The sequence below is a fragment of the Anopheles cruzii genome, chromosome 2, assembly GCF_943734635.1.
Source record: "Anopheles cruzii chromosome 2, idAnoCruzAS_RS32_06, whole genome shotgun sequence".
NCBI lineage: Eukaryota > Metazoa > Arthropoda > Insecta > Diptera > Culicidae > Anopheles > Anopheles cruzii.
Window position 1 is genome coordinate 49,997,698 of NC_069144.1, and position 26,778 is coordinate 50,024,475.

At 50.7% G+C, this 26,778-nt stretch overlaps 1 protein-coding gene across 1 annotated transcript; it reads left to right on the top strand.

Annotated features, from left to right (window-relative positions):
* Positions 1-4,632: 4,632 nt before the first annotated feature.
* Positions 4,633-26,778, top strand: LOC128278575 (uncharacterized). Its single transcript, XM_053017304.1, has 6 exons — positions 4,633-4,743; positions 13,755-15,825; positions 21,592-24,512; positions 24,589-24,984; positions 25,800-26,027; positions 26,135-26,778. The coding sequence occupies exons 1-6, from the start codon at positions 4,633-4,635 to the stop codon at positions 26,264-26,266; spliced, it is 5,859 nt and encodes a 1,952-aa protein (XP_052873264.1). The 3' UTR covers positions 26,267-26,778.

Consider the following 26,778-nt stretch of genomic DNA (forward strand, 5'->3'; position numbering starts at 1 on the left):
GCTACTGGCTGCGAACGGGTTCGCCTCAAAACTCAATTACTTTCACTCAGGTGAAATAATTGTTTTTATCGCTCTTGGAGTATAAAATGCGGAGCATAAACTGTAGCTGCGCATGTTGGTCCAAGTTCCGGCGTACTTTTGGTGGAGAGTGCCATTCTGTGTTTGCAAGTTTCGGAGCTGTGACGGCTATAATTTTCTGTGTGTTTGCCACCAGATCGCGGGTTCGCCCGTCTTCGAGTCGATATTATGCTCCGGGAAGCCGCGGTACATGAAGAAGTATTTGCAAACGTGACGCATTGGACACGTGGTTTATTTATTTTTTATGGGAAAAGTTGCCACTGTCGGTGGAAACATATTTTCCACATTTGGCAGGCACTGGCAGACATACGCGCTCCGTTGCTCCGTCTGCTTCACTTTTCACACCGCCTCCGGTTGGCCGGGCGATGCTCTTCCCAACGGTTTATGCTGCTGGCGTGTGAAAATACCGCTCTTCTGCAGTTCGACTGCACCGACGAAACGAAGCACCATTCACTTTCTCCATTTACACGGTCCACGCAAAGCATGGGCCCGAGCTGCGATGCGAGCGCGATGTTTTCGATGGTTTTATTTGTAAACTTTATTTATGGCGTATTCATATTGGGTGCAAAGATTCGACACTGCAGACCTATGCTTTGCGACTGCGGTTTAGGGGGCCAGAAACCGTGGGAAAATAATGGTTCTTCTCGTTTTGGGGCTACATTTGGCAAACCTATGGATCACGTGTTTCGGTCAGGGTCTTGTTATCTTGCTGAGCCACCGGTTAGCCGAAGCACATTCGGTTCATAAAATATGCCTTTGGAGGCCACCGTCGGAAGCCGAAAGCATGTCCGAAAAAAGCATGGCGTTGAAAATGCTCTGCATGATGCAGGTCATCCTCCGTTCGGCGAGGCGGTCATTTATTGCATTTTAGCGAATCACGAACAGCGCCGGTCGGCCCTAATGGGTCTAATCAACAATTGTCGGTCGGTGCAAAAACCCTTCTGAAGCCAATTAGCGAAAGTGGGCAGCCGTTTGATTGACGCTTCATAAAAGCTTTCGGTTTACATTCAATTTCACGAGCATCACTCACATTCCGGAGCTAAATTGTGTGGCTGCTAAATGCAAACTGTTGCTCGAACGAAGTTCGGTCGATTGAACCTTCTTATCATATTTTTTGTCTGTGTTTAAGCCCGAGCTTATAGCGGTGGTTAGACAGATATGGGATTTGATTCGCTTCGCATAGTGCAGCGCTTTATATGCGAGCTATGTTGGGCCAGTTAGGTGTGTGTGGGTTTCCTGCGCACAGTGTCAGGGATCAACCGTTCGATTTTGCCTACATTGCGGCCGAACGCATTCTATTTCCGGTGGCGTGGCCGGCAGCCATAGAGAGTTGAAATCAATATCATTGCTAAGCTTTTAGTTTTACTGCTCCCGCCGCCCAGCGGAGCATAAGCCGCACTAAAGTGTATTGTGCTCAAGGCGTCCTAGGCGCCCATGCATAAGAATAACAATGTGTATAGGAAACGGGACAGTGTAGAGGTTCAGTGATAAAGCCATACCACACAAAACCGATTCCTTTCGGATTGTTAGATGTTGCTACAGGCGCAAAGGGTTCACAGAAGGACAATAAAAGCATTGATCTTTTCATGGAATACAAACGTCCTGAGGAGCTTTGTTGTGCCAAAGTGACGTTGGCCTAATTTTTTGCCATGAATTATTGATTTTACAATAATCTCTGTGAAGATATGTTGCTGCACCTTCGGAAGGGCAAACTGTTGTCCTTACGCATTGCCCGTGTGCGAAAATGTTCATGAAAATTTTCTTTTAAATAATGGTGACGTCGAAAGATGTAAAAATGTCTAACCACGCCGACAAATGGCATTGAAAAACTTTGTGCAATACCCTATTTGGATTGCCGTTCACTTTGTCAGTTTATCGAACACCAATAAATCGTCTTATGGTAGTTTTTGTTTCTTCCAAGCTCATCTAATCTAATCTTAAACAAAAGCTTTAGTAAAAGTTCTGCTGCTTCACATTTACTTTACGCCCTGTTGAGTCAGCAGTGACAGTGGCTGACTTCTGTCTGCATAATGTTGGCCCAGATTGTTCGCCCTTAACGACACCTTGTTCGCAAATCATTAGCATGTTTACCGTGTCACAGTGCCGAGTGTGCTCTTCGACGATTGCGATGAAGTGCTCTTTGGTACCTCATTAATGCTCAAATAAAGTCATAAACCTCTTGAGTCAATAGCACGAGAAAGGGCAATAAAAATTTTACTGGCAGAGGTCGGGAAATCGTCTTTTCCTGGATGTTTCGCCGGGAATTTCGGGGGAGTCGCTGTAAAGTGAGGCACTTCCGTCTCGTGAGGGCTGCAGGTGTTCCTTCCAGCGCGTAACGGAGTGCCGATACTTCGAAAGGCACGAAGCGCCAAAAGTGCCGAGCAAAAAGCTCATTTGTATTTGACATTCGAATGTCAAATACAATACTCATTGTCTGTCTTTCGGTCTTGACAAGGATATTTCAACATTGTGCCATAGAAGAAAGTTATGGAAGAATCACTTGAACAAACGACACTTGGTTGATACACTTTGGGCAATATAATTTTAAATATTTAATACTTTTAAGGAGGCTTTAAACAAATTCGAAACCTTTTCCCATTTTGTTTATGTATTGAAATGGATCACTTCAGCTGTTGTAAGCCGTTTCACTAAATACATCGCTCCTGGTACTTAAACTTGGACACAAACGATGTATCAATCAACAATGCCGTTGCAGTTAATTGATAGCTTTAAGCTTTAACTCAAAATTGAAGGATCGTTAAACATAAACCAGCCGCTATCGTGACAGAATCCGCAGTGTCATCCGGCGTGTGCAATGGTAAATTATGGATGGAAATTTAATTAATTAAGACCAAATGTAATGACTCATTCTAATCAGGCCGCTCAATCGTCTCGGCTCGGACCACTCCGTTCTGCAGGGACGGTGGTCGGCGACTTTCAAAATACCCCTATCTTCGCACAAAGTCCTTCGCATCAATGTCTCCGGTGTTTACTCTCCGGGCCCTCGCCACGGTAGCTTCATCTCAACTATGAAATTATTGAACCGAAATCATACACCATCCTCCTTCGAATGGCCTCCGGAGCCTCGCCCCGCTCGGGAGTGATGTCAAATATTATAACGTTAATTGAGAATGTGAAAGGCTACTGAAGGCAGCCTTCTCGGTCGGCTGGTCACGGGCCGCTCACGGAAGTGGGTCGAGCTCACTCCATCGGCTGTCGTTAATATCCTCAGAACCTGAAATTAACACCCATAAGACGATCAGACAGGCCGTCATTTGTCAACAGCGGTGTCACGAGTCGAAGACGTCGTCCGGCATCGGCATCCCCGGACGATGGGCCCCGGCTAAGGGCAAAGTAACTGAGCAAGGGATGGGTCACACTGCAGATGGAGGAGCTTACGATGCGAGCATCTTCTGGATGCCACCGATCCCGGACATCTTCTTCCCGCTGCTTATCGGGAACGCATTGCAGCATCGACGACGCTGATAGACCATAATCAATTTAATGGTTCGTTGCGATAAATAAATCATCATCGATAATTAGAAAGCTGTAACATGTTTATCGGATGATTTGTTGACGCAGTCCCCAGCCAACAAACAGACGGCAACTGCTTTTTTGGAACCCGCCACGTATACTAATTCTTGCTAAGAGGCGCATCCTTAACCATTCTTCTAAGTAATGTCGCAATCCGAGTCAATGGTGGGCTTTGGAAGACGGATCAACGTTCGGAGTTTTTCTAAGAGTTGAGTTTCCTCATTACGAGCGCATCTCTTTGAGGCTCGATTGTTTGTCTCCAGGCGAGTCATGTTTCGGTGTCTCTGTGTGGTCCGCTTTTGAGCGCAATGCTTTTGATATGCCTCTTCCTCAGAAACCGTCTTCAGCTCCAAGGAAGGATTACGTTGTATCAAGAAAGAAGAAAAAAAATGCTCCCCTATTGTCGTTTGAAAGTGGAACATTTACTGTTGCTTCCTGAAAGGGATAACGGGCTCGGCTCAATTCTTCGAACGATTAATTTCACTTTTCTTTTGAACTCCGCGTGATGTCGGTTTTCGTTTACTCTCTAAATCTTCGGAGTATGAGGCATGTGGTGTGGATTTCCGGAACCTTACCATACGGGAGGGACTCTCCTGGAACCAGGAAGAGAAGGCCCCAGACAACCTACAAAAGGGTGGCACATGAAAATGGCAACAGGCAGTCCAGGAGCGGGCGTTTTTGGATGGATGTTTCAGGAGGACAGATCAGAGACATCAAGCGGCTCTGGTCCGTCACTGATGATGATGTTAAGGACGACGTTCCGACGGTGTTGGTTTACGTGTTATCGAACGGTCTATTGAGGTACGCATCCTCATCATCTCAACTCCTTCAGAGCCGAACAATCATGATTTGGCGTAGTGGCGTGTGCTCTTTGCAGAACAGCAACAGCGTCGTAAAGCAATTCTTCGATTCATCAGGTTCATCCGTAAACATCCATAAACCTTTTATATGTTTTGTAAAAATGTGTTTGTGTAATTTATGTGTTTGTTTCTGTTTTTCTTCGCAGAATGATTCCTTCAGATGGCGAAAGTTAGCCATCTTCCAATGAGGCGCTACCCTTCTGAACAGCCGGCAACCCTTAATGTAGATCCAATCAACTTCTATCCACCGGCGAACGCAAACCACCATCGGGTAAGTGGCGGACAATTAGGCTTAGCACTAACATATAGAAAAACGACATCCGAAAGTCAACAATCGCAACAGAAATCAACAATAATGTGAACAGCGACAGTCAAAGCCCATATTACTGATGCCGCCTACCTATTCATTCGTAATGAATATGTAAGGGTTTCTTTTAACATGCACCAACTCAAAGATGACATGTCACGTCCGTCAGTTAACCAGTTGCATTCATTTTAAGTGTCAGAGATTAATGGTGTAAGATGAAACAGAGAAAGTTGGCGACAAAGTCTAGAATTGTATAAGTAATAGTTGAAAACCCATCGAAACGAGATATTCTGTAAAGCTGTCAGTCTTGTGCTATAACTGGTCCTTCTTGGCACATTGGCTAGCTCAAAGTTTTGGCTAATTCAAAAATAAATGTTCGTCGTTTGGGCGTTCACGATTCACATCCTTCCAACATCCATTTTGATGGTTCGGACAAATTGGTTCTGCTGTTCTGGCTGACGGCTTTCCCGGGGACGCCGGGTCAGAAAATATGTTAATTGGATTTTTATGATTTCTTTTCCGTTCCGCTATTCGGTTGCGAAAAGCCGGGTAAATTTGTTTTCCACGGCCGCGCCATCATCGCATTCGCTGATTCGGGTGCTTCGTGCATTTCGTCACGTTCTCCGTTTTTGGGGTTCTCTTTGGGGGTTTTCTGCTACATCGGCCCTTATCATCTTCTTCACATCTGCAGTGTGGAAGGCCTTAACCCGGGTGAAGCACCGGGTAGTGTTGCCCGGTTCGGAAAGGGCCATATGTTTCTTCTATTTGATTACGCGACGAATTTCGATGGACCGAAGTGGGGCCTCGAAAGCTGAAGTGGCTGGCAAGCTGAAAAGTGACCAATTTTCGGACGCGTTCCGCATACCAACACATTCAGGGAGCGTATTCGGGACACCCGAAACACGGGGTGCATCTTATGGAAATTCGCTTTCGCCTTTTTTCAGAATCAATTCTATGCTTCCTCTGTGGATATGGGGGAAAAAACCTTTTTCTTATTCAAACCCCCGTTTTGGCTAATCCAAAGGTCAAGGGCACGTGATGACGTCCGTTTTGGTTTCCCGTTTGCTCGCCGCTTGATTTATCGATAGGAAGGTCCGTTTTTTCGCATGGCCACCAACGACCGGCATTAATCGTTCGAATCAGAGGTTTGTTTTTTGCCCCTTCGGCATTCCTTCCTTGTTTCATGCCAGGAATGTCAACACTCTATACGTTGCATGGCCCCAGAAGGGTTTCGGCGGGCCTACCGGGCCCTGGTTCGATAGAGAAGGCGCTTCGCCGGTAGAAACTCAGGTCTCCGGCGACCGCGGAAACGATAAAATCCCCCGATACGGCACTGCATATAGATTTCCCATTTTGTCCAGCGTGGACAGCTTTAGCCGGCGCTGGCGCTACCAGTGACCACCACCATCCGGAGCTTATATTCTCCTTCCGGTTCTACCGTGCTGCCGGCAGCGTCCAACTCGATTCTGGAACCGACGGAACTTTTCCTTCGTTAATTTTTTCCAGCGCGTAAACCACGTGGGAATCGCAAGCCGACGGCACCGAAACGGGACGACCTCCTTATCGCTGCGTTCGGCCACGCTTGGAGAGTTCCGTCCCGACAGCCGGAAACGAACCGGTTTCTAGCGGACACGTACTGAGGTTGGTCCACAATGGTCGAGCAATTGTTTCGCTTTCCCCGTCCCGTTTCCGATCGAGAAGGACACTCGGGGCCCTGGCGAAATCCGCAAAGAAAAGTTGTCCTTTCGCACAATCCAACTCATATGGGACGCTCGGTTCTGGTGTGCCAGAATTCAGCGTTCTTTCGTGTGTCTGTGTGTCGGGCAGCCCTCGAAGCCGGGTGGACCAGTTCGATGTGACATTCATCGAGTCGGACCGGAAGTTAATAACTTCGCCGGCCCGTGGTGGGATGGGATAAAGTTTTTGGGACAACCGGTAAAAAGAGTCCTGATAAATCCGACACACTGCACACGTCCTTCCGGGGCCGGGCCACGTTGCCCTGGAGGGTTCCGATTCCGATCGCAGCTGCCACCTTATCGTCAAAGATAAGTTCCGTTCGTGCTATCAGCGAACCCCAGCGGCATCTCGCCAGTCGGGTGTGGGGTTTGGATATTGTTTGGAGAAATATGGTTGTGCTTCTTCTTGGAGAAGCATTGGAAGTTGCTCCCAATTTTCCTCGTCATCTAGCCGTGTGACGGCGGTGCTGCAGTGTGCCGAATTCAATTTAAAAAAGTTACTAATGACAAAGTTTTGATGTGTAAAGCAATTAAATTACTTGGCTATGTGAAGCAAATTTATAAATCTTATAATTTAGTTCAATTTTGGGGTACAACTGCGGAAATAAAAGTAAAAAACTAGAGCAAAACCTAAAGTAAGAATGAGGAAAATAAAACAAATGAATTTAAAAGTTCCAGAACTCCATCTTCATCAAAGGAATAACACAAACTAACAACATAATCATCAATAAAGTTAATATGAAAGTTATAATAATTTATTCAAAATCAATAAAAACTGTACTTTCGTTTGCATAATGCACTGCAGGGGCCATCTTTGAATGTAATTATGCCATAGGGTGTCATACACATACTCGCACCCCTCACAAGTTGATTGTGAGCGGCTTCCATTTTAACGAACAGATATCGATGGATCCGTCAAGGGTATCGAAGCACTCGGAGAGGGACCCATCTTCACAGCGCGTCATCAGATGGCCCTCAGGGCATCTCTTTCGGGGACCATTTCCAGGCAGAAGGCAAAAGCGTGCCGAATCCGGATGCCACCCTCTGGAGGTGTGTAGTACGATCGAATGCAATTCGTTTCGATCGTTCTGGTACCCGTCAATTAAAGATTCGTAGTAGCCACCGGGCCGGCGGGACTCTATCACTGCATCATCACAGTCCGGCCCGGGGGCTTGCTAATGGAACGTTGGCCAATAATTAGCGGAAAAGTGAAATGGACTCCCTAATTGATGCGGCTAATTGATAAAGTGAAGCGTAGTGACGTGGCCGTCTTCTGCGCCTTGCGTGGCCCCAAACGTGACTTCTTCACCGGTCCTTCATGGCACGGTCGTGACGCGTTTCGTCTTCCTAGTCAGCCGTACGAAATTGGGGTTTATGATCGACGACATGCACAGTAGAAAGTGCGCGCCGTCTGCACCATGGATTAGCCACACCAAGAGACCTTCATTGGGGTCTCGCTTTTTTTTGGTAGAATTGAACAGATGGGTTTTTTGCCTCTCAGCTTGGCTGTTCGATTGCTTTATTCCACCCGAACTACAGTTTGCCATTCTTTTGAACCGCCTGGTTCGATTACGTAACTCGAGGTCCCGAATGTGAATGGTCCGTTACGGAAATGTCACCCAAAAAGCATCGCCAAATTATCACCACAAACCGTTTCGTAATATCAGCAACAAATTTATGCGATCCCCCATAAAAAAGGCAACGGTTAAAAGCGGTTTGATAATAGCGGTTTGGCCTATCGAGGGACGTCGCCAAAAATATGCACATCTTGAAGACCCAGCCAAGGGGGAAAGATAACATAACCGGAAGCATGGGCTGGACTTGCTGAGCCCAAAACATGGTCCAAAACATAGATCTGCCATCGATTGGTCGCTCGCCCGCCCGTGGTAGGTGATAACTTTTATGCTAATTCGCAGGCTGCGGCTCCAAGTTTGGGCGTTCGGGACATCGCTCGCGACACTCGCTCGAGCGGGAAGATGATGAGAAGCGAAAGCCAATTTCGTACATAATTTTGAAAACTACGGAAACTCGTGCCGTGCGTGGTGAATTAGGCGATCCGATTCGGCAATATTCAAATCCGCCCGGTGGCCCCGGAAGATTTTCGGGGATGCTTACGCATTCATTGGGATTTGATAACGCGCGCATACGCATTTACGATTGACCCGCGTGATCTCTTTTTATTGACGTGGCGTACCTTTTTTCTACCGGCGGCTTCGAGTTCCGTTCCGATTGACAAACCTTTTCCGGGAAGCACCACCACCACCACCGGGCAACGGAAGTGTCATCATCTCGCGTGTTTTATGTCCACCGGCGTTTTTTTTAATACTTCGACAGAGCATAAGTCTGTGTTTCGCTCGCTGCCCGATGCTGAGCGCGAATCGTAATCGATGGAAATGGCGCCGATTGGTTTCTGTTTCGCCATTGTTATGTAATTCTCTAAGCGCTCGGCCGGCGGCCAACGGAAAGGTTAATGCGTTTATCGTAAACTTCAATTTACGGCACACGAAAAGTGCTTGCGATATGAAACCATTTCAATTTTACAGTTTCACAGCCGACACTTACGTGCAGCTTTGTGTTTCTCCGAAACGCGCAAACCGATCGGCAATTGATTGTATGCGTCTTCAAAGCGGTTTGAGTTTGAGCATAAAATTGTTGATTGAATAAAAGGAGCTGGTAATAATTTTGATACGAGGATCAATGGGTCTTCCTTTGCTTGCTTTTTTTGCGGTTGTCGTCATGAAATCACCAAACAAAGTTGTGAAACTTATCTCTTTTGTTTTCATTTTAATTAATCTACTTTTAATTAATACAAGATACCTTGCCGGTCCCAGGCGGTCTGTTAGTCGAACGAATCCGTCGGCACATGCACCCCGTTTGCCTAATGTTGCCTCTTCGTATGCATAAAACAGCATGATCATCATTTTGCCAACACGCGCTCCAAAATGTCCGGACCGGAGCCGGAGTGGAGTCGGCGAAAACTTTTCGTTCGTCTTCGTGTTGATGTCTACCCATCTAGCGAGTATCTTTAGAAACGCGATGACGCATGAGTAATGAGTTTAGCAAAAATGCAATGACACCACCGTAGCTAAAATTTACATTTAATGAATTTCGACTGCTGCATGGCGGCGCCCCCCTCCCCCCTTATTTATGCTTATGCTCCCGTGTTGCCCATTTTAATTTGGTTAACTGTTTTTTTCTGCCGGGAAAACTTTTCAACACACTCCTGCCACTCGGAAATCATCGGAAAACCGCAAACATCTGAACGGTTGGTTGGTGCTCACCTTGGCCGCGGGTTCGGGTTCTTGTGACGCTCGTTATCCTTGGGGGGTCGGGCGCATATGTCGCGCGCCGGTGGAGCGAGCATCCGTTCGCTCTTATCCTATTTATTCGCCCACTGTCTCGTTATTCGTAGTTTGTTTGACGGCCGGACGGTATGATAGCTTCCTCGCGGCATCACTCAAACCTGCACCGGCGAGAGCGCGATGCACCGAGCCGTGCAGCATCCATTTGCATAGATGATCCATGTTGGAAAAATTTCCCCCAACGGTGGCAGCTCGACGACGGCAAACGAGAAGTTTGAGGTGAGCATAAAAAGAGCGTGTGCTCTTCATAATAGCAAAACTCCATCGGCAGTGTTCTGCGAAGGCAGTTGGTGGCGTAAAGTGCCGAAAGCATGGCACCAAAACTCCGGCAACACGCGGTATCGGAGTAATTTGGTTCGGTAAGTGTTTACGAGCTTGTTCCGCTTTTTGAGTGTGAGCATAAGCGTGGGTCTGTTAAGGACAAACTTTAGCGCACAGCGTCCGTTTTCCGAAAACCATCGCTCGATGAATTTTTAATTGAACCCGAAGTCGATGGTCCGCGTGGCAGACGTCTGATATGTGGTGGGTAATTGGAGTTAATGGTCCTGTTAGAAACCGATGCTCGGTGCCGGGTTTCGGATTCGAACGAGAGCGAAATGGCAATCGATGTACATTTTTCGTGCCCCGATGGACATGGCCGACTGAACTGCAGAGGTCGGGCCAGAGCAAACGCTTTCTTTCGCGAACTTCATCCCGCACTCTCGGCTTCTGGGGCTGGCCCGTGCCGCAAGTTATTCGGTTCGCTGCGGTAGATTGAGTCGCCGTAACATAAGTCCTGCGTGTCTGTCTCTCGTTGGAAATTGGACCAATCCATATGGAAATGGGATCACCGGCAATCGGATCTCGGGGGTTGGTCCGATCTGTGGCGGGTACTGAGACGAAATTGGACCGTTTATCGAGCTGAACCCACTTTCGCTCTCTCTCTCTCTCTCTCTCTCTCTCGCTCTCTCTCGGTCACTCTGAGGCCCTCATCTTAGTGGGGTGAAAGAAAAGTCGGACGTCGATGGAAAGGTTAACTGTGGGAAACCGGCCGGAACTTATGCCGGGTGCTTCCGGTGCAAATAAGCGGAACCAAGTGGGTTTCCTCGGGGTGCTTTGGTGCTCCGCAGGAGTTCGATGGATGATTTTGATATTTGTGGCTTCTCAGGGTATTGTATATTAAAAATAGTTTACGTTGCCCGATGATCTCACTCGAACGGCGGTCAGAGTCAGACCCAACTGGTGACTGGCAGTTCCTCAATGTTCGGCTCTAAACAGGATGCTCCAACAGAGTTCGTAAAGCCGCAAGGGTGATGAAAAGACATATTTCATGTTCTTGCGGCTGACCTCAAATGTAATAAACGTTCCGACACCGGCACATATCATGCCCGGCTGCCAGCCGGAGCGGTCCTGCGACAGAAAAAACCAGCGCTGACGGCAAATCCCTTGACGCGGCCACCGTGTTTGTGGAGCTATAAAATCATGTGCAAATACGATCATAAAACTTTAGCCAAGATTATCGCCGTGCGATTCGGCGAAGAACGAAACCCTGGAATCGAACGGTGCGAGTCGTGGCGAGTGGTCGAGAAAATCGAAAATGTGCGCCGATGCGTAGCCGGGAAATGACAAAGTCACCTCACCCAGGACACCTCGCGACGACTGGGAGCTACCAGTATCGAATCTGGCGCACAGAATGGAGCATGAAATCGATACCGTTTTATGTTTACCTCGGGCGCCGGCAAATTTTGATTCGCTCGGCACCCGAGCCGTCGCTGCTGGAGCATAATTTTACTAACTTACGCAAATTGCATTCCGAGAACCGGTTTGCTGACGCCCCGTGGCCGGAAGTAGACCCATCGCTTCGTCAGGTCTCGCGTACTCAGGAGGAGGAGTACTCAGGATCCCGGTCTGCGCTCCGGTCCCGATCGAACGACCGACAGTTTACGATTCGATTCAGTTCATAAAGTCCAATGCGTGGCATACGCAACGATCCGTGGTCGGCACCGCGGCCAACGACCATTGCTCCCTACCTCACACCCCCGGGGGCCAAGTGTCCCAGTACAGAAACGGATCCGGACCATAACTTCGTCTCCTCCAGATCAGATCAGTGTTCGCGGTGAGTGGCGAAAACAAGAAGGAAATAAGAAAACTGACCGCAAACACCTCCGGGCGTCGATGAGCTCGGTGTACGTGCCTTATTTGGGTATCGCCGGTCTAGAAGAAACCAATCTCAAGCTACTTCGGACGTTCGCTCGCCTGGGAAGCGTTGGCGTTGGCGCAGCGCAACTAAAAATCACCAGAATCACCAGATCGCCGGACGGTGGGCGGTGGACGCTGGGTTCGACTCGGACGGGACATGCCAGCATCAGCATCGTGGGTGCATTGTGGGTTTCACGAAGTTATGCTGCCGAAGCCGGAATTATCAGGCCGGCCAGGAGCAGCAAGGAGTGGCCGTGTACATGGTCACCCAATCTGACCAGCCTCCTGATTCCTGAAAAGTTTCCCGACCGAAGGCGCTTGGCGAATTCGAAGGGATTTTTGCGCGTGAAAAGCCTCGGACGTGACCGGAACCGGATTTGGCCCCGATGATGCCGGTGGTGGTGAAAGAATAAAGCGTAACACAAATTGAATGGCGCTCGGTGCGCTCTTCGCGAACTGATTTGTTTGGTCGCTGGCCCGCCTTGGGAAGGAGGAGTTGGCCTTCGCTTTCCCGGTCACGTCGGACGCGCCGGAACAGGAACAGCTCCAGAACAGCTTTCCGACGGCGAAAGGAGGGCTGCAGCCGAAGAAAAATTGGCTTTAGCTCGGGAGATGCGAAAATTGAGAAATTTGCACATCAGCGCACAACGTATTTGGGGCTTGATCGCGTTAGGATATCCGCCGCCAATCGTGTGCCGGTTGCAAATATCGATTGTTATTCGAATTTGCGAAACCATATTCCGGCAGCATACGTTTCATACGCGGCAAAACGTCGACACCGGTTTGCTTCGTGCTCCGTGCAACTGCCACTCAGCATGTGCGCGTTAAAATTGGCTCAAGGATGTTTCAAGACCGTAAAAATTGATCTTCGAAGGGTTTGTGTGGCGTTGCAAATATTGTGCGCCTATAATCTAAACAGAATGATTTATCTGCCATTCATTGAGAATATATTTCTACATCTAATAAGTGTTTCCTAATGTTTAATTTAGTGGCTAGCAAACAAAACTTATAATCTGAGCATTTGAATAATATCCGAAAACAGGAAAATCTTCTTTTGGAAAAGCTCTTAAGATGATAGCTGAATGATAGCTCAGAATTTTAAGCGCAAAGTAATGGAGAATTGAACGACATTTTGATTGAATCTCGATTGGCGCCGTAAATGAATTTGAGCGATGTTAAATAAGTTTGTAAGTTTGTTTGAAGTTTGAATCTTAAAGTTTTCTGTTTTTGATACTTAATTTCTTCATTCATTCATTCATTTTTCATTGAAACTCTAACTAGAAAGTAGAGAAATCCATTCTGTGCATGTCATTGGACTTAGTCTACGTGATGTTAGAGTTTCAAAGTTTTCAAAAAGCATTGGGTCATAAGTGACCCATTTTTAAATAAAGGATAGTATTTTATCCCTTATTTTGGAAAAAGGTTTTGGTGAGGTGAGGTAAAAACTAGCTAAAAAAACATGATGTATAGAAGCAGAAGTAATGAATGCTTCATAAACGAAAACTAAAAAAAACACTTAATTATTTTAAAGAGAATAATTAACAATTTCTCCGCAATTCCTTTGACAATTATGTGACAATTCAAAATAGGACACTTTTGTTAACATTTTGAAGTGTAATTTACTAATACTAAAACTTTGCAGTAATATAGCAATATCTCCGATCCTGACCGCTCTGTTACGCTTTTATTTTCTCCACAGATTGCGAAGTCCTCCGATAAGGCCAAGAAAACATGGGGCCAGCGTCTAAAGCTCAGCAAACCGAGCGCCAATGAAGACAAACAGGGTGGTTCCGTGACCGGCAACTCGAGCGTCACTGCGTCCACCGCTCTCGTGCCCGCTGGCCGTGGTTCGGCGTCCCACCAGCACGGGTACGAGTCGCTGGACTTCAACGGGAACCCAACCATCGCGGGACACTTGCCCAATGCGCACACGATGAAGTACGCGGAAACCTGGGTGTACGGGACGATGCGCGGCATGCCGCCCCCACTGGCCCCGATGGCGCACCATCCGCACCCACTCACGCACCTGTCGCACCTGCCGACGATCTACTGTCCGGCGCCCGAGATGGCCGTGCTGATCTGCTGCTGCCCGGAGTACCTGAGCGGGACGAAGCGCGACGTCAAGAAGGCGACGGTGTGCAAGAAGTGCAAGGGCTCCCGGCTGCCGCTTGCGCCCATCGGCGGTACGGTCCGGCTGACGTCCGGGGCCACCTACCTGGCCCCGCCGCCCCAACGCTCCAGCGCCGGCACCGTGAAGTTGGCCTCGACCTACGGCAAGAAGGCGCGCCCGTCGATCCTCGGCAACGGCAACCCGGATCCGTACGACTTTATGCGCCGCTCGCGGTTAACGCAACCCCCGGACGGGGGTCCTTCGAAGTCGGTGAAGGCGGCCATCAAGGAGAAGCTGCGGGGCCGCACGAAGAGTACGAGCCCGTCGCGAGGACTCAGCAAACGCGGATCGGCGCGGTCACCGTCGCCCAGCAAGGGTAGCGTGAGGACGCCCCCGGCCAAGCTGTCCACGTTCCAAGACTGTTGGGTGGAGTCGGAACGCGACGATGGGTTGATGCGACCGAACGACCTGTCGTCACCGGCACCGCCGGCCCCGTCGAGCATCGTTTCACCGACGAGCCGGAAGTCGATCCTGCGCTGTGACGTCAACCCGTACGATCTGATCTCGCTGAGTGGCGCCGGCGGTGGCGGAGGTGGCGCCCTGCTGAATGAATTCTCGCCCAACTCGCCCTCGGATGAGTTCGCCCCCGACGCCGAGTTCGACTTGCGTGCGGCCAAGTACGAGAACATTCTCGACACCCTGTACGCCAACCGGTACAATCCGGCGGCCAACAACATCGCGGCAATCAATGGCCAAAGAATCAAGCTATTCGACGACTCACGGCCGGCGCCCGTCTACGACGATGTGGACGAGTACGTGTACGATCCGGTCGAGATCGCTCCGAACGACGGTGCGGCGCTGGAGCTGGACCTGGGTGGCGTAGGGGCACCGAATGGGATGCCTGAGCGGCCACCGCGCACCAAAAAACAGCAGCCATTGCTGCAGCAGTCGGTGTCGGAGGTCGGCATGGTGGCCGGGTCTGGGACGGCGGTAACCAAAGACGACGACAGCCGTTCGCTTCCGGCGCAGATCTCGACCGCCGGAGATCCGGGGTCGCAAAGTGCAATCAAATCGATCCTCAAACGCCCACCGTCCGCGGTGCCGGCGGCCCCATGCTCCCCGGGCGACCCATCCTGCCCCGGACTGCCCGGGTACGATACGATCCGCCTGAACCACACGCTGGTGCAGCGTCTTGCCAAGCTGACCACGGCGGCCGACGACGGTGGCGGCGGAACGTTTGGCTCCAAGACGGGTACGGTCAGTGCGCGGAACTTGCCAAAACCGGGCGCCGATAAGCGCCACTCGCACCGTGGCTCTCAGTTCTATCTTCCCACACCGTCCACGGAGGCCGAGGAGCCACCGACGGTAGCGGCGTCAGAGGTCGGTTCGACGACCACCAGCGTTTCCGGTGGGCGGAAGAAGGTCCATTTTCTGGTCGAGAACGAAATCATCGACGACGACGATAAGCTGTTTGCCCAGATGCTCTTCACGGAGGTGGTCACGGTGAATGGGAACGGGACCGTGAACGGTGGGGCCACCGTGGAACCGACGGACCATCCGGAACAGCGGACAGCGAACGGATGGGCGAGTGAAGGCAAAGGAGGTATTCCCACGGCCCGTGTGACCGGTGTGGTCAAGGCAAATGGCGGTGACAGCGATGGTAAGTAAAGGACACGACCGCGCCAGTACAAACATCAGTTGAGGCTGGCAAATTCTTTTCAATTCTTCGTCCTTATTTGGTAGTGGCCCTGGGGATTTGCTTCAAGCTTTGACCCAGCATTACAGGATGAAGTTGTAGGGTCTTTTGACGCAATGTTGATATCTCTTCCGGCGCATGCCGCCGTCTTGAGCCGTTTTTCCATAATGGCAAGATGCTAAATCGGAACAGAACAAGACAGAACGGGTGTGTTTCTGATTGAAATACAGTATAATTTTTTTGTGGAAACTCTTTGACGTCTTCGGCGTAAGCTTGTGATTCGTCGAGCTTTGGGCTACGAACTGTTTGAACTTGAACTTGTTTGGTCGCTGTGTAAACTGCAAGACCAGGAAACTCTTGAAGGCAGCTTTAACGATTATCATTGTCATTAAAGTGCGTCGATTCTTTGCTATTCGCGGTCTTAGGTCGAAATGGCGTTTTACTGTCACCTTACTCTGTTTCTGTTTTTTATATGTAGTAAGACACCGATCCGTTGGGTCGCACGTATCAACGAACTCTAATCCAGCAATAACTTATTCCCTAAATTTGCTTCCCGTATTGGGTCGGAATTTTAGGAGACTCTAGATAGAATTGATGGTTTGCGCAGACCATGGTGTCTGCAGTCATTAACATATTGATTTCCTCCCCTGAATTCAAAGTGGTCAGGAAATAGTTTTAAATTTAATTTTAAATTTATTGTGTCAAAATATGTAAAGATGTTGTTGTTTGTGATTCTTTGAATTATGATGCAGGTTTCGCAAGCGATTATTAGGGCAGCAGTATTGTTTGGTTTCCTGCTTATCGTTACGTTAAGGCTCGATACATTTCTTAACTGCAACGACTTGCATATTGTTGGATTCTTCACTGTAACTGTCAGACACTTCTCGGAAGAATAGTTTTAGTTTTTACTCAACTATTTTGGGACTTTCGCTTAGATGTAGAATAATACTTTCACTTAGCACTGCATCCTGGTTGACGATCTACAAAGTTAACTAATTCAATTCCTAGCGTCGGCGCAGATTTTTTAAGTCTTTTGCGCAAATGTTTCTTCCGAATCTATTGGTGCTTCTACTCGATTTTCAACACAAATTCAAAACAGTTTACCAATTGAATGATGGGTATGGTATGGTATACGGTTTTGTGCCATGGCTTGTGTCCTTTTTCAGCATTCGCCACCAGAACGGAGCTTAATTAAAAGTTCCATCTCTCACTCACCCCATACTCTGCTCTATTCTAATAACCGTCTGAATGATTGACAATTGGTGTCAATTTCTGTGCTGCTAAATGTCGGATTGCGACGCTTGAAGCCTGATCTAAATAGTGCACTGTTCCAGCACACGTGGCCCCCAACAGCGAGAATGTTTTGGGACGAGAGTCGGGACTCTTTCGGATACCTCTAACAGCTCCCGTCCGATTAGGCGTGTGGTCTTCAACGGACAACAATTAATTTTATCATGTCGCCTCTAGCCCAACCGAGATTGAGTGATGGAAGCTAATCAAAATAATAGCGCCCCATAAAGAGTCCATAGTAGGGTGCGCGGACCTCGTGCGCGGAAAAGCCTATCCCGAGCGCAGAGTGGGGTCTGTTTTGCGAAATGCAACTACAGCCACCGTAGTCAGGCGCTAATTAAAATGATTCATTACTTCATATGCCTCACGCGCGGAGTCCATGGAACGTACCAGGAACGAGCTACATTTCTGAAAGCCGACTTCTGGAGATTGGCGTTATCCCAAAGGTCCTACCGTACGGTCGGACGGCATTGCTTTGTTCGCGTTTGTGCCTAAAACAATCACAAATTCATTAATGCGTACAGCGGGGACACGCGATTCGCGAGAGCGGTTGCCATCCGGCAGGCCTGCCGCACACGGTCGAGGCCCGAAATTGATTCGACATTAAATAATGCCCAATATGTTGCTCATTTTTCAACATGTTTGCCCGTCGCCCATTGTTTGGGCAACTATCGTGGACACTGCCCAGTGAGCGCCCGAGGGAGGTTCACTTCAGGTGATTCTTGGAGCGGCGCCATCGACGGAGCAGCCTGCATCCCGGTGCTCTAGTGGCGTACTGGCCAGACCAAAAACCGCATACCACCACGCGCGCTAGGATTGATGTTATAGTTCGCTGAACTTGATGGCCGCTAATTATGGGGCATTAGAGTTTATGCTAATCCTGCGTCGACATGGACGCTGGATGGGAAATAGTCAGAGCCCGCGGGCGCTGGTGATAACGCGAGGCTCTGCGCTACGCGACCCGGGGTTGAAGTTTAGAGTAGAGCAAGGCCTCTGGGCAGTGGGTTATCGGGTGCCGAACCTCGCCAGGAGCTACTCCGCAGCTGGTGCGATTAATCGCTGCGGTGGTTTGGCCATTTCGTGCCAGATCGATACACACGGGCGGTTCCCGGCAGTCCTCTCTGTTGCTACGACTGCAGTTCGAACTACGCCGAGGCCATCTCGCTTTAAGGGCCATAACACTGGTATGTTTCGGGCTTTGAAGTGTTTTCCCACCATGTCGATGTCGTTCTTGCTGTAAATGTAAATGAGTTGCTTTTGGTTCGGGTTTGTAAAACGATCGGGAATGTTTTGGATGGATCCTTAATTAGTTGTAAACTAAATTTAAAGTATTCAAAATACGAACCATGTTGTAGAAGCAATCCATGCAGAAACCTTATTCCAAGCATCGCCTCGACACCGTTTCGACTGTTTGTGATTTCACTTCCGGCTGGCCCGGATTGGGGACACCGAAGCTCGGGCAGCATAACTGACAGTGTACACGCCGATAAGCCAGTGATCCTTGTTACGATAAATCGTTGACCTTTTTACCGTTCCTGCCCTGGTCACGGACCTCCTCCAGAACGGAGGCGTCAGACTTTTGCATTGGAGCCGACCAGAGAGAGCTCCCTTGAGGAGTTGGAAGCCGACGGGGCAATCCTCGGCGGATGGCGAAAGCCAATATGGACAATTTGCCTTCAGACGACTCGTGGGAAACGGGACGAAGGGCTGGGTTTGAAAAATTTGTCGAAATTATTTGTCCCTCCATAGTCCAGCTTTTTACGGTTTGTTGGCGAAATATTGGCTTTGCGATCAGACCCAATGGAATTATGGCAGGCTTTTCTGCCTGCTCCAGGACTCCGATCGGCGGCGGGTTTCTAAACCCGTGCGCTGTCTTCCGTATCCGTACTAAGGGGGGGTGCGCACGGGGAGTTGTCCGGGGCCCAGGGGCGACGTCGCCTGTCGATTGCCAGTGTTTTGAGACATTCGCATAAATCACTGAGGCGGGCAATAAAATAACATGATTGGGACCGAAAGCGAACCGAGAGAAGCGCGCTGCGGGTCGTCGTGTACATTGTCGAGCGGGTGTACATCGAGGAACGGTTTCACTGCGGGACCCGGAACGGTGTGAAAACTATCGAAGGCGCCGTGATTTATACGGTAACTCACCCGGGCGCCGGAAGAGGGTGCTTGAGCGGAAATGCAGCTGGAGCACGATATTTACATATGAACTTTGATTACGATTCGTTTTCTGCCTCCGGCACAAGAAGCGAGAAGGAGTTGTTGCGTTTGCCAATCGGTACGTCGGGACCTGCACACCCCCATTGAGGCGGGTAGGGCCGTAATCCCAGAGGGAAGCGGAAGACGGTCCCCGCTTTCGAAGCGAACCTGGATCGTTTGCAGCTTTCGAGAGTGGTTTCGAGGTGGGTGCGATAACGATAAGAAATTCTACAAACAAACGTTTGTCTTCGGAACCGGCACCCAGAACGAGCACGGTAAAGACGGTGTCACGACACGATTGTTGTTCCGTTCCGTTGTTCCGTCACGACACACGATCCTTCGGTCCTTCAGCCCGGAACTACGGAACTGTTTGCTCAGTGCTTCCCAGAGCCCTCGCGCTACTACAATCGGTAATGGTCCATCAGGTTTTTGGGTGGAAGAAAAACTTTAACACCGTGAATCGAGGTGACAAAAATAGCAAAACCCTTGAACGGCTGGAATAACAGAGCTCGATGTACGGTTCGATGCAAGCGGCCCCGCCGGGGGGTGTAATTGTTTCGCCCTGGCGATTGGGTGAATTTTGGCTGGGACCATTCGCTGGATCTGGGAATCCTTCGGAACGGTTGGGGTGAAATGAAACAAAATTGTATTGTCAACGGTGTGGTCTAACTGCTCACACCGTTGGACTTGGGAAAGGTTAGCTAATCGGGTTTATCCGTACTATCCGGATCAAGGATCTTTTTTATGTGTACAAGATAACTTTTAACGTATTACTTTCAACCTTGTTGAAGCATTCAATTTTTAACATTCAATTCCCTTTGCTTGGTCTTCTCCTTTGCGATCTTTAACTAAGCGACGAGAAGCGTCATAAATATAAGTTTTGATGGTAAAAGTAACTAGTAAATTCTGTAACTCTATGATATTTGCAAGGCAGCTATCCACAAGTTAAACTGTCTAAAAACGAAGGTTAAGTTAATGGTAAGAAAACTACTTACCGTCAGAATTCACTACCAGTAATCAACAAAAACATTAATCAGAAGGAAAAACAGTTTCTTCTGTGCTTTTTACGTATAATTGCTGAAGAGTTCATCCACTGTCAACATAATTGACAAGAAAAGGATAATACAGCCATTCAGAAGAAGAAATTCTTTGAATTTTATTAAACAGTTTGAAAGGATTTTGTTTGCCGTTTTGTGCTACCCTTCGCTACCTACCTCCATTGGACATTTCCGTTTGGTTTGCCTCGTCTGGTGAATGACTGATCGATGACATCATCGTGCAATTATTTTCGAGATCTCTGCTATCTATCGCTGATCGCTCATTATGCTACTGTGGTAGTTGAGAGCCTTCGCAACCATGGAAACGGTGAAACAGTTGATGAACCATCTGATGTTCTCGAAGATGCTTTTCAACTCGTCGCCCAGCAGAAGTCAGGGATCGATGTTGTGCTCGCTGATCGGAAACGGTCGAATGCCGTCAGCCTGAAGCCATGTTGCTGGTACAAGTTGGAATAAAACTGAGAAATATTGTATTATTTGTTTATAAAGAAGTATTATCAACTTAACAACTTCAATAATTAACAGCAAACAACTTCAGTTATGTTAACGTAACTTCTCCTGGTTTTGTCACGCATTTTGCAATTGGAAAATCCTTGTTCGTGTGTGTGCTATCGAGCTTTAGCTCCAGCTTCTTCCTGATCAAGTCTCGCATCAATCGCAGTTGGTCGGGTTCATTATACATTCAGCAAATTGGCAAATACTGCATTTTACACCAAACAAACATCCATTGGAACAGCCGGACGGTCAAATTCCCCCCTGGCATCGCTGCCAACTGCTCGGAGGGTCGCTGGTAACAAACCACACGCCTGGGCCTTGCTAGCCATGACCTGGGTCCCAGGGTGCACGTTGGTTTCCATCAAAATATCCTGCAGCTGCAGGTTGGAGCTGGTGCAATAAATATGTTGCAGTGCACCAACGAGCACCAGAGAGCCGAGTTAAATCCCGAGCCGGCTGCTGGAAACCGGTGACCCGGAAAGCGCTACCTCAGCTCCCATGGCCCAAGAGTCTCACGATGGCGTCTAATTACTTTCGCCCCGTTCGTTCAGCCGTTCCGTTCAGCCTTCAGCAACTTCGCTTCACGGTGATGTTCCTGTAACATCCTTTGCAGTTTCTTACTTCCAAGAATCGGGCGCTCCTGTCATCGGTGCTGATTTCGTTTCCACCTTTTTGATTCACTTTCCAGCACCCGTGGCCATCCCGGCGGACCACCCAAAGCCGAGAGCCGTGGCGGCGGTTTTCCAGCGAAGTTCCAGCGGTCCAGTACGTCGAAGTTTCAGTGACCGGGCATCACCGACGAAGGCTAACTCGGCCGACGGCGAGACTGCGGCCAAGGACACGATGGCCCTGCGAGACCGGCGACCGGCCCGAACCTACTCCCGGGCGGCTTTCGAAGAGGAAACGACCTCCTCGACCACTTCCTCGTCGTCCGACTCGTCGATTGGGTCGGTGGCTTCCCTGCTAGTGGCAGCGGGCGCAGCGGGGAATCGAATCCGCCCAAAAGTACCACCACCACCGCCACCGCCGGGGAAGGCAGCGATTTTAGTGGCCACCCCGAGCCTTCCAAACGGGACTCACCCGGTGAACGGATCGGCCAGGGAATGTGATGTTTACGAGGATTTTTGCTTTAATCTCATCGCGTCGGCGGGCGTACGGCGATCCAGCAGCGATCGGAGCAGCTCCACGTCGTCCTCGTCTCGCACGCTGTTGCAGGTTGGTCAGACTGCGTGCTCGTCCCCGGGCGCTGTGTCCTCGAGTGGAGCAGTCCACCGGCTCGAGATACGGCACGATCCCGAACCGGACGAGGATCAGTATCAGAAGAAAACGTCCATCCTGATCACCGGTGACGATTGCTACTCGACGGTCAACGTGGACGGGGCCAGCGACACCACGATCTACCAGTCGTCGGTGGTCGTCAACGATGGCGGAACGGCCTCCCCGGGCGAGATACGACAAACCGCGTCGAACACCATCACCATCAGCGTCAGCTCTCCGACTTCCACGCTCCAGAACCGAGGAACTGGAAAGTTGACGCTATCCTCGGACATCACGCTGGACGGGCAGGACGAACTGATAGCGAGCAACAATGAGCGAAATCTCAGCTACCATGGAACCGGGGCAACCTTGGCGGGTGACACATCGACGATCGGAACCTCGATAATCCCGATCGGAACGAACAGCATTCTCCCTGCCAAAGGCACGCAAACGAACGGCGGCAGAACGTTGATCAATCTCGATTACGATCCTCAGCGGGACGGGCCGCCGTCTTCTGAGCCGACTCCTGCACAACAATCGGTGGTCGTGGAGCGGAAGGACACTGCCTGCAGCCCCAGTCCCCCAGCCAGTCCGCCAGTTCCTAGCGATTGCAACGATTCCAAAGAGAAGGCCTGGGATGCGCCCGAACGCGCTGGTCAGGATCCGACGCGCCAGGTCACGACTCCGGTCGTGCTGCGGAGGGCACTGAAGCCGGCGTTGACCGCAACAGCTGACCCGTCCGGTAGCTTGCAGGCGAAGGTATGCCGGAACAGCTTCATCGCCCGGCTGCTGGAGGACGCCACGCTCAGCCAGCTAGCCGAGGGTCTGGAGTACGAGCTGGTCGCGAAGCTGGTCGAGAACTCGCTGCTGCGGCTAAAGGAATCCCGCAACGGGCTGGACATGAGCGGTACCAAAGACGAGGATGACGTTTCGCGGCTCATCGAGCAGTCGCTGCTGAGGATCCAGGAGGAGCGCGCCAAGCAGCTGAGCGCTGCCGCAAAAGACCTGCCGAACGGCAGCAAGCGGAGTAGCGTCAGTTCGGGCAACAGTTACGGCTCGGCCGCCGCCTACGAGCTGATGGAGTTCGAGCAGCTGGCGGATCTGAGCGATTGCTACCAGAGCTGCAGCAGCGATCTGACGGTGGACGACGACCAGACCGCGACGTCACGCACCAAGTTCTACCAGATGCTGGTGGACGCGACGCTGTCGGAGATCGAGATCAACACCACGAACGACGACGACGACGAGGGGGAGCACCATTACGAGTCGATCCGACTGAACGGGGATCCGATCTACGAGGAGATCACGGACATCCCGCCACCGCTGCCCCTGACGGCGCCACCGATCGACGATGTGGATCTCGAGAAGCAGCGGAACGTGGGGCGGTCCATCTTCGAGGGTGCCTCCAAGTACGACATCCTGTCGTACCTGGTCGACGCCAAGGAGCGTGGCATCGCGCAGGAGGAATCGTACGGCGGTGGTGGAGGTGGTGGCTTTCAGTTCGGCAACGCTAGTGACATCATACTGGAGGAAGAAGAATCGGAACCGATCACAGATCTGCGGCACCACCAGCGCCAAATATCGGACATCAGCAGCCGGCTTAGCCACATCTCGGGCATTAGCGACTCGAGCGAGGACACGTCGATGACACTGGCTGGCGGCGGTGGGCAGCGATCGAAAGCGTCGGCCGAGATCGAACGGAACGATTCGGGCGTTGGGTCGGAGACGAGCAAGACTTCACGCAGCCGGTGGCAACATCCGCTGGCGGGCTCGGGGTCCGGGTCGGCGCTGATGCTGAACAAGATCGCCCCGATCCACCTGTGTGAGGACTGCGACGGGCCGGTGGAAACGCAGGTGACGGAGTCGGGCGTGATGTACGCGCCGCTGGTCTGCCGCAAGTGTGGCAAGAAGCGGGCCGAGCGCAAGGAGATCATCACCGAGATCGTCGAGACGGAGGAGAAGTACGGGCGCGACCTGCAGATCGTGCTGGAGGAGTTCTACCAGCCGATGCTGGTGGCCGGGCTGCTCAACCAGGACCAACTGTCGGCCATCTTTCTGAACGTGGAAGAGCTGCTAGAGAACAACCAGTTCCTGGCCGAGCGGATGCGGGACGCGCTCGACATCGCGACCGAGCAGGGCGACGACGACCTGCTGACGGTGAACATCGGCAAGATCTTCCTCGAGGCCGCCCCGATGCTGCACGCGTTCGAGAGCTACTGCGTGCGCCAGGGGGCCGCCAGTCTGCTGCTGGCCAACCTGGAGAAGGAGAAGGAACTGCTGCGGATCTTTCTGCGCGTCTCGCAGATGGAGAATGCCGTGCTGCGGCGCATGAATCTCAACTCGTTTCTGATGGTTCGACACCTATTCGTTGGGGCGCACTCTCTGGCGCGCAGGTCTCTGATGGGTTTTGTTGCTCTTTTCATTGTAGGTCCCGGTGCAGCGGGTCACCAAGTACCCGCTCTTGCTGGCTCGCCTCTACAAGGTGACGCCCGGTCATCTGGAGGGCAAGGAACTGCTGAAGCAATCGCAGGAAAAGATCGAACTGCACCTGAACCACATGAACCGCGAGGCCAAGGACGTGCCGACCAAGCTGTGGCGTCGCATTTCCTCGTCCAGCCCGGGCCGCCGGTTGTCCTGCGAGCTGGACATGATAAACATCAAGCTGCGCAAGATGGCGGTCGACGTGCTGGAGTGGAACCACGAGGAGGTCCGGTTTGTGATCGAGGGCCGGCTCCTTTTTACGCAGCCGAACGACGGGAACTGGAAGAAGAGCCGCACGATCAAGCTGACCTCCATCAACGCGCTGCTGGTGACCAACGGCAAGGTACGGCGATGGCGATCTGGCGGGAGTTGAACCCAATTCTGCTACACGGCGCCAGAGGGCGCTGCCATTTCAATAAGTTTGGCTAAAAAGAAATCCATTAATTTGCGTGATTTTCAAAACATTATTTGAGATGTTTCCGGTGGTCCGATTGCCATTATAAAGGTAGCTTCATGGTGGGTCTCTTATTGCAAGTCTTGGGCGTTATTGACGAAAAGCTTTAGCAATCTATTTTCACAAGCTTCTCTTGGTCTCAATTTTTTATCGGGTTAATGAGGAAGTTAATGAGGAAGGAACAACTTTGAGAATGGAGTTTAATGTTTAAAAAATCAAGTAATTGCTAGTTTAAAATTCAAACACTAGATGGATTAAACATACCTTTTGCAAACTACCCACCACAAACTACGACTAACGCTCCCAACGTAATCCTCTCAAGACCCCTGGCCGATATATCAGTCCGTCAACCCTATGCTACCCTAATGAGGATGTGCAGTCGGACTCGGCACGAAATCTGTGCCCCACCTGCAGCCGGCTTTAAATTCTCATTGTTTGGTCGCTTGGTAGGCTGGCCACCAAGCGGGGGGTGCGCTTCCAGCTGACTTCATCCCTTTTGTCTCTGTTGGCGACTCCTTCTTGAAGGCTTCTCCTGGGGCCTGCCACAAATCATGATGAAATGTTCAGGTGCACGGCGCACAGGTCCGGTTCGGATCACCCAGAAAACGGGACACGGGAATCTGAGCGACCGATTCGTTGGAGTCCACCACCAGCAGGCCCTTTCCCACTAACGTTCATCCCTCTCCCCTCTTTTCCCTTTGCAGCCAACGGCCAGCTACAAGGCGGACCGGGCCCTCACGGAAACGCTCAGCTTTCCGCGGCACACCGGCATCCGGGAGGCGTCGCTGTTGCTGGTCCGCGAGAAGGGCGGCCGCTACACGCTGCTGCGGGAGCCCCTTTTCCTCGACCGGTGCGTCGTCTGCTCCGAGCACGACTGGGAGGACTATTTCGAGGTGCAGGAGATTCTCTCGAAGGAGTCCTTCATATTCAAGGTAGGTTCGCCGCGCGTGGGCCGCGCTGTTGTTTTTTTCTCCCGAAGCTCCCAGATTTTTGATACCCGTTCTTCGTGGCCCTGCCACACCCCCCTCTTTGCTTGCAGGCTGAGGACGGCACGAAAACCAAACAGTGGTACGCCCAGCTGCAGTATCACTCGCAGGGCATGGGCACCTGGCGAAAGCGTCGGAATGCGCTCGCCAACATCATGATTAATGGCATGATGACACGCACGTAGCGGAAACGTAACGTCCACCACCACCAACCACCGTCACCAGGAATCCTTGGGGCGCACGAAAGAAGTAGAGCCGACAGCCTTGTACAGATCGGGACTGACCGGGGCAAAAGTGGACAGTCCTGACAAGTCGGCCCCCGACGCTTCCTGATGGGTCCGCGGTGGCCGAAGCTTGCTGGTCGCCCTGCGTGTGTGTGTAGAAACAATGGGCAACGACACAACGCGGCCCTCGCGGAACTGGATCGGTCCAAGAATTCGTCCCACGGTCCAAGTTATTTATTCGATTAGCAAGTCTTCTCGTGAGCTTTTGTGTCTGCTTGTTTTAAATGATAGGACCTCGTCTCGTCTGTTCCTGTTTTCGTTCCCATTATTGTTTACTAGTTTTGAAATTGTACTCTCTCTCGCGTTATTGCCGCCCGTTAGCACTTTAGTTAGCACCTTAAACGGTGGTTTAGAAAGCACTTGGATTGTGAATTTTAATTTTCTTCTTAGTAACTTCGTTAGACTAGCCACCG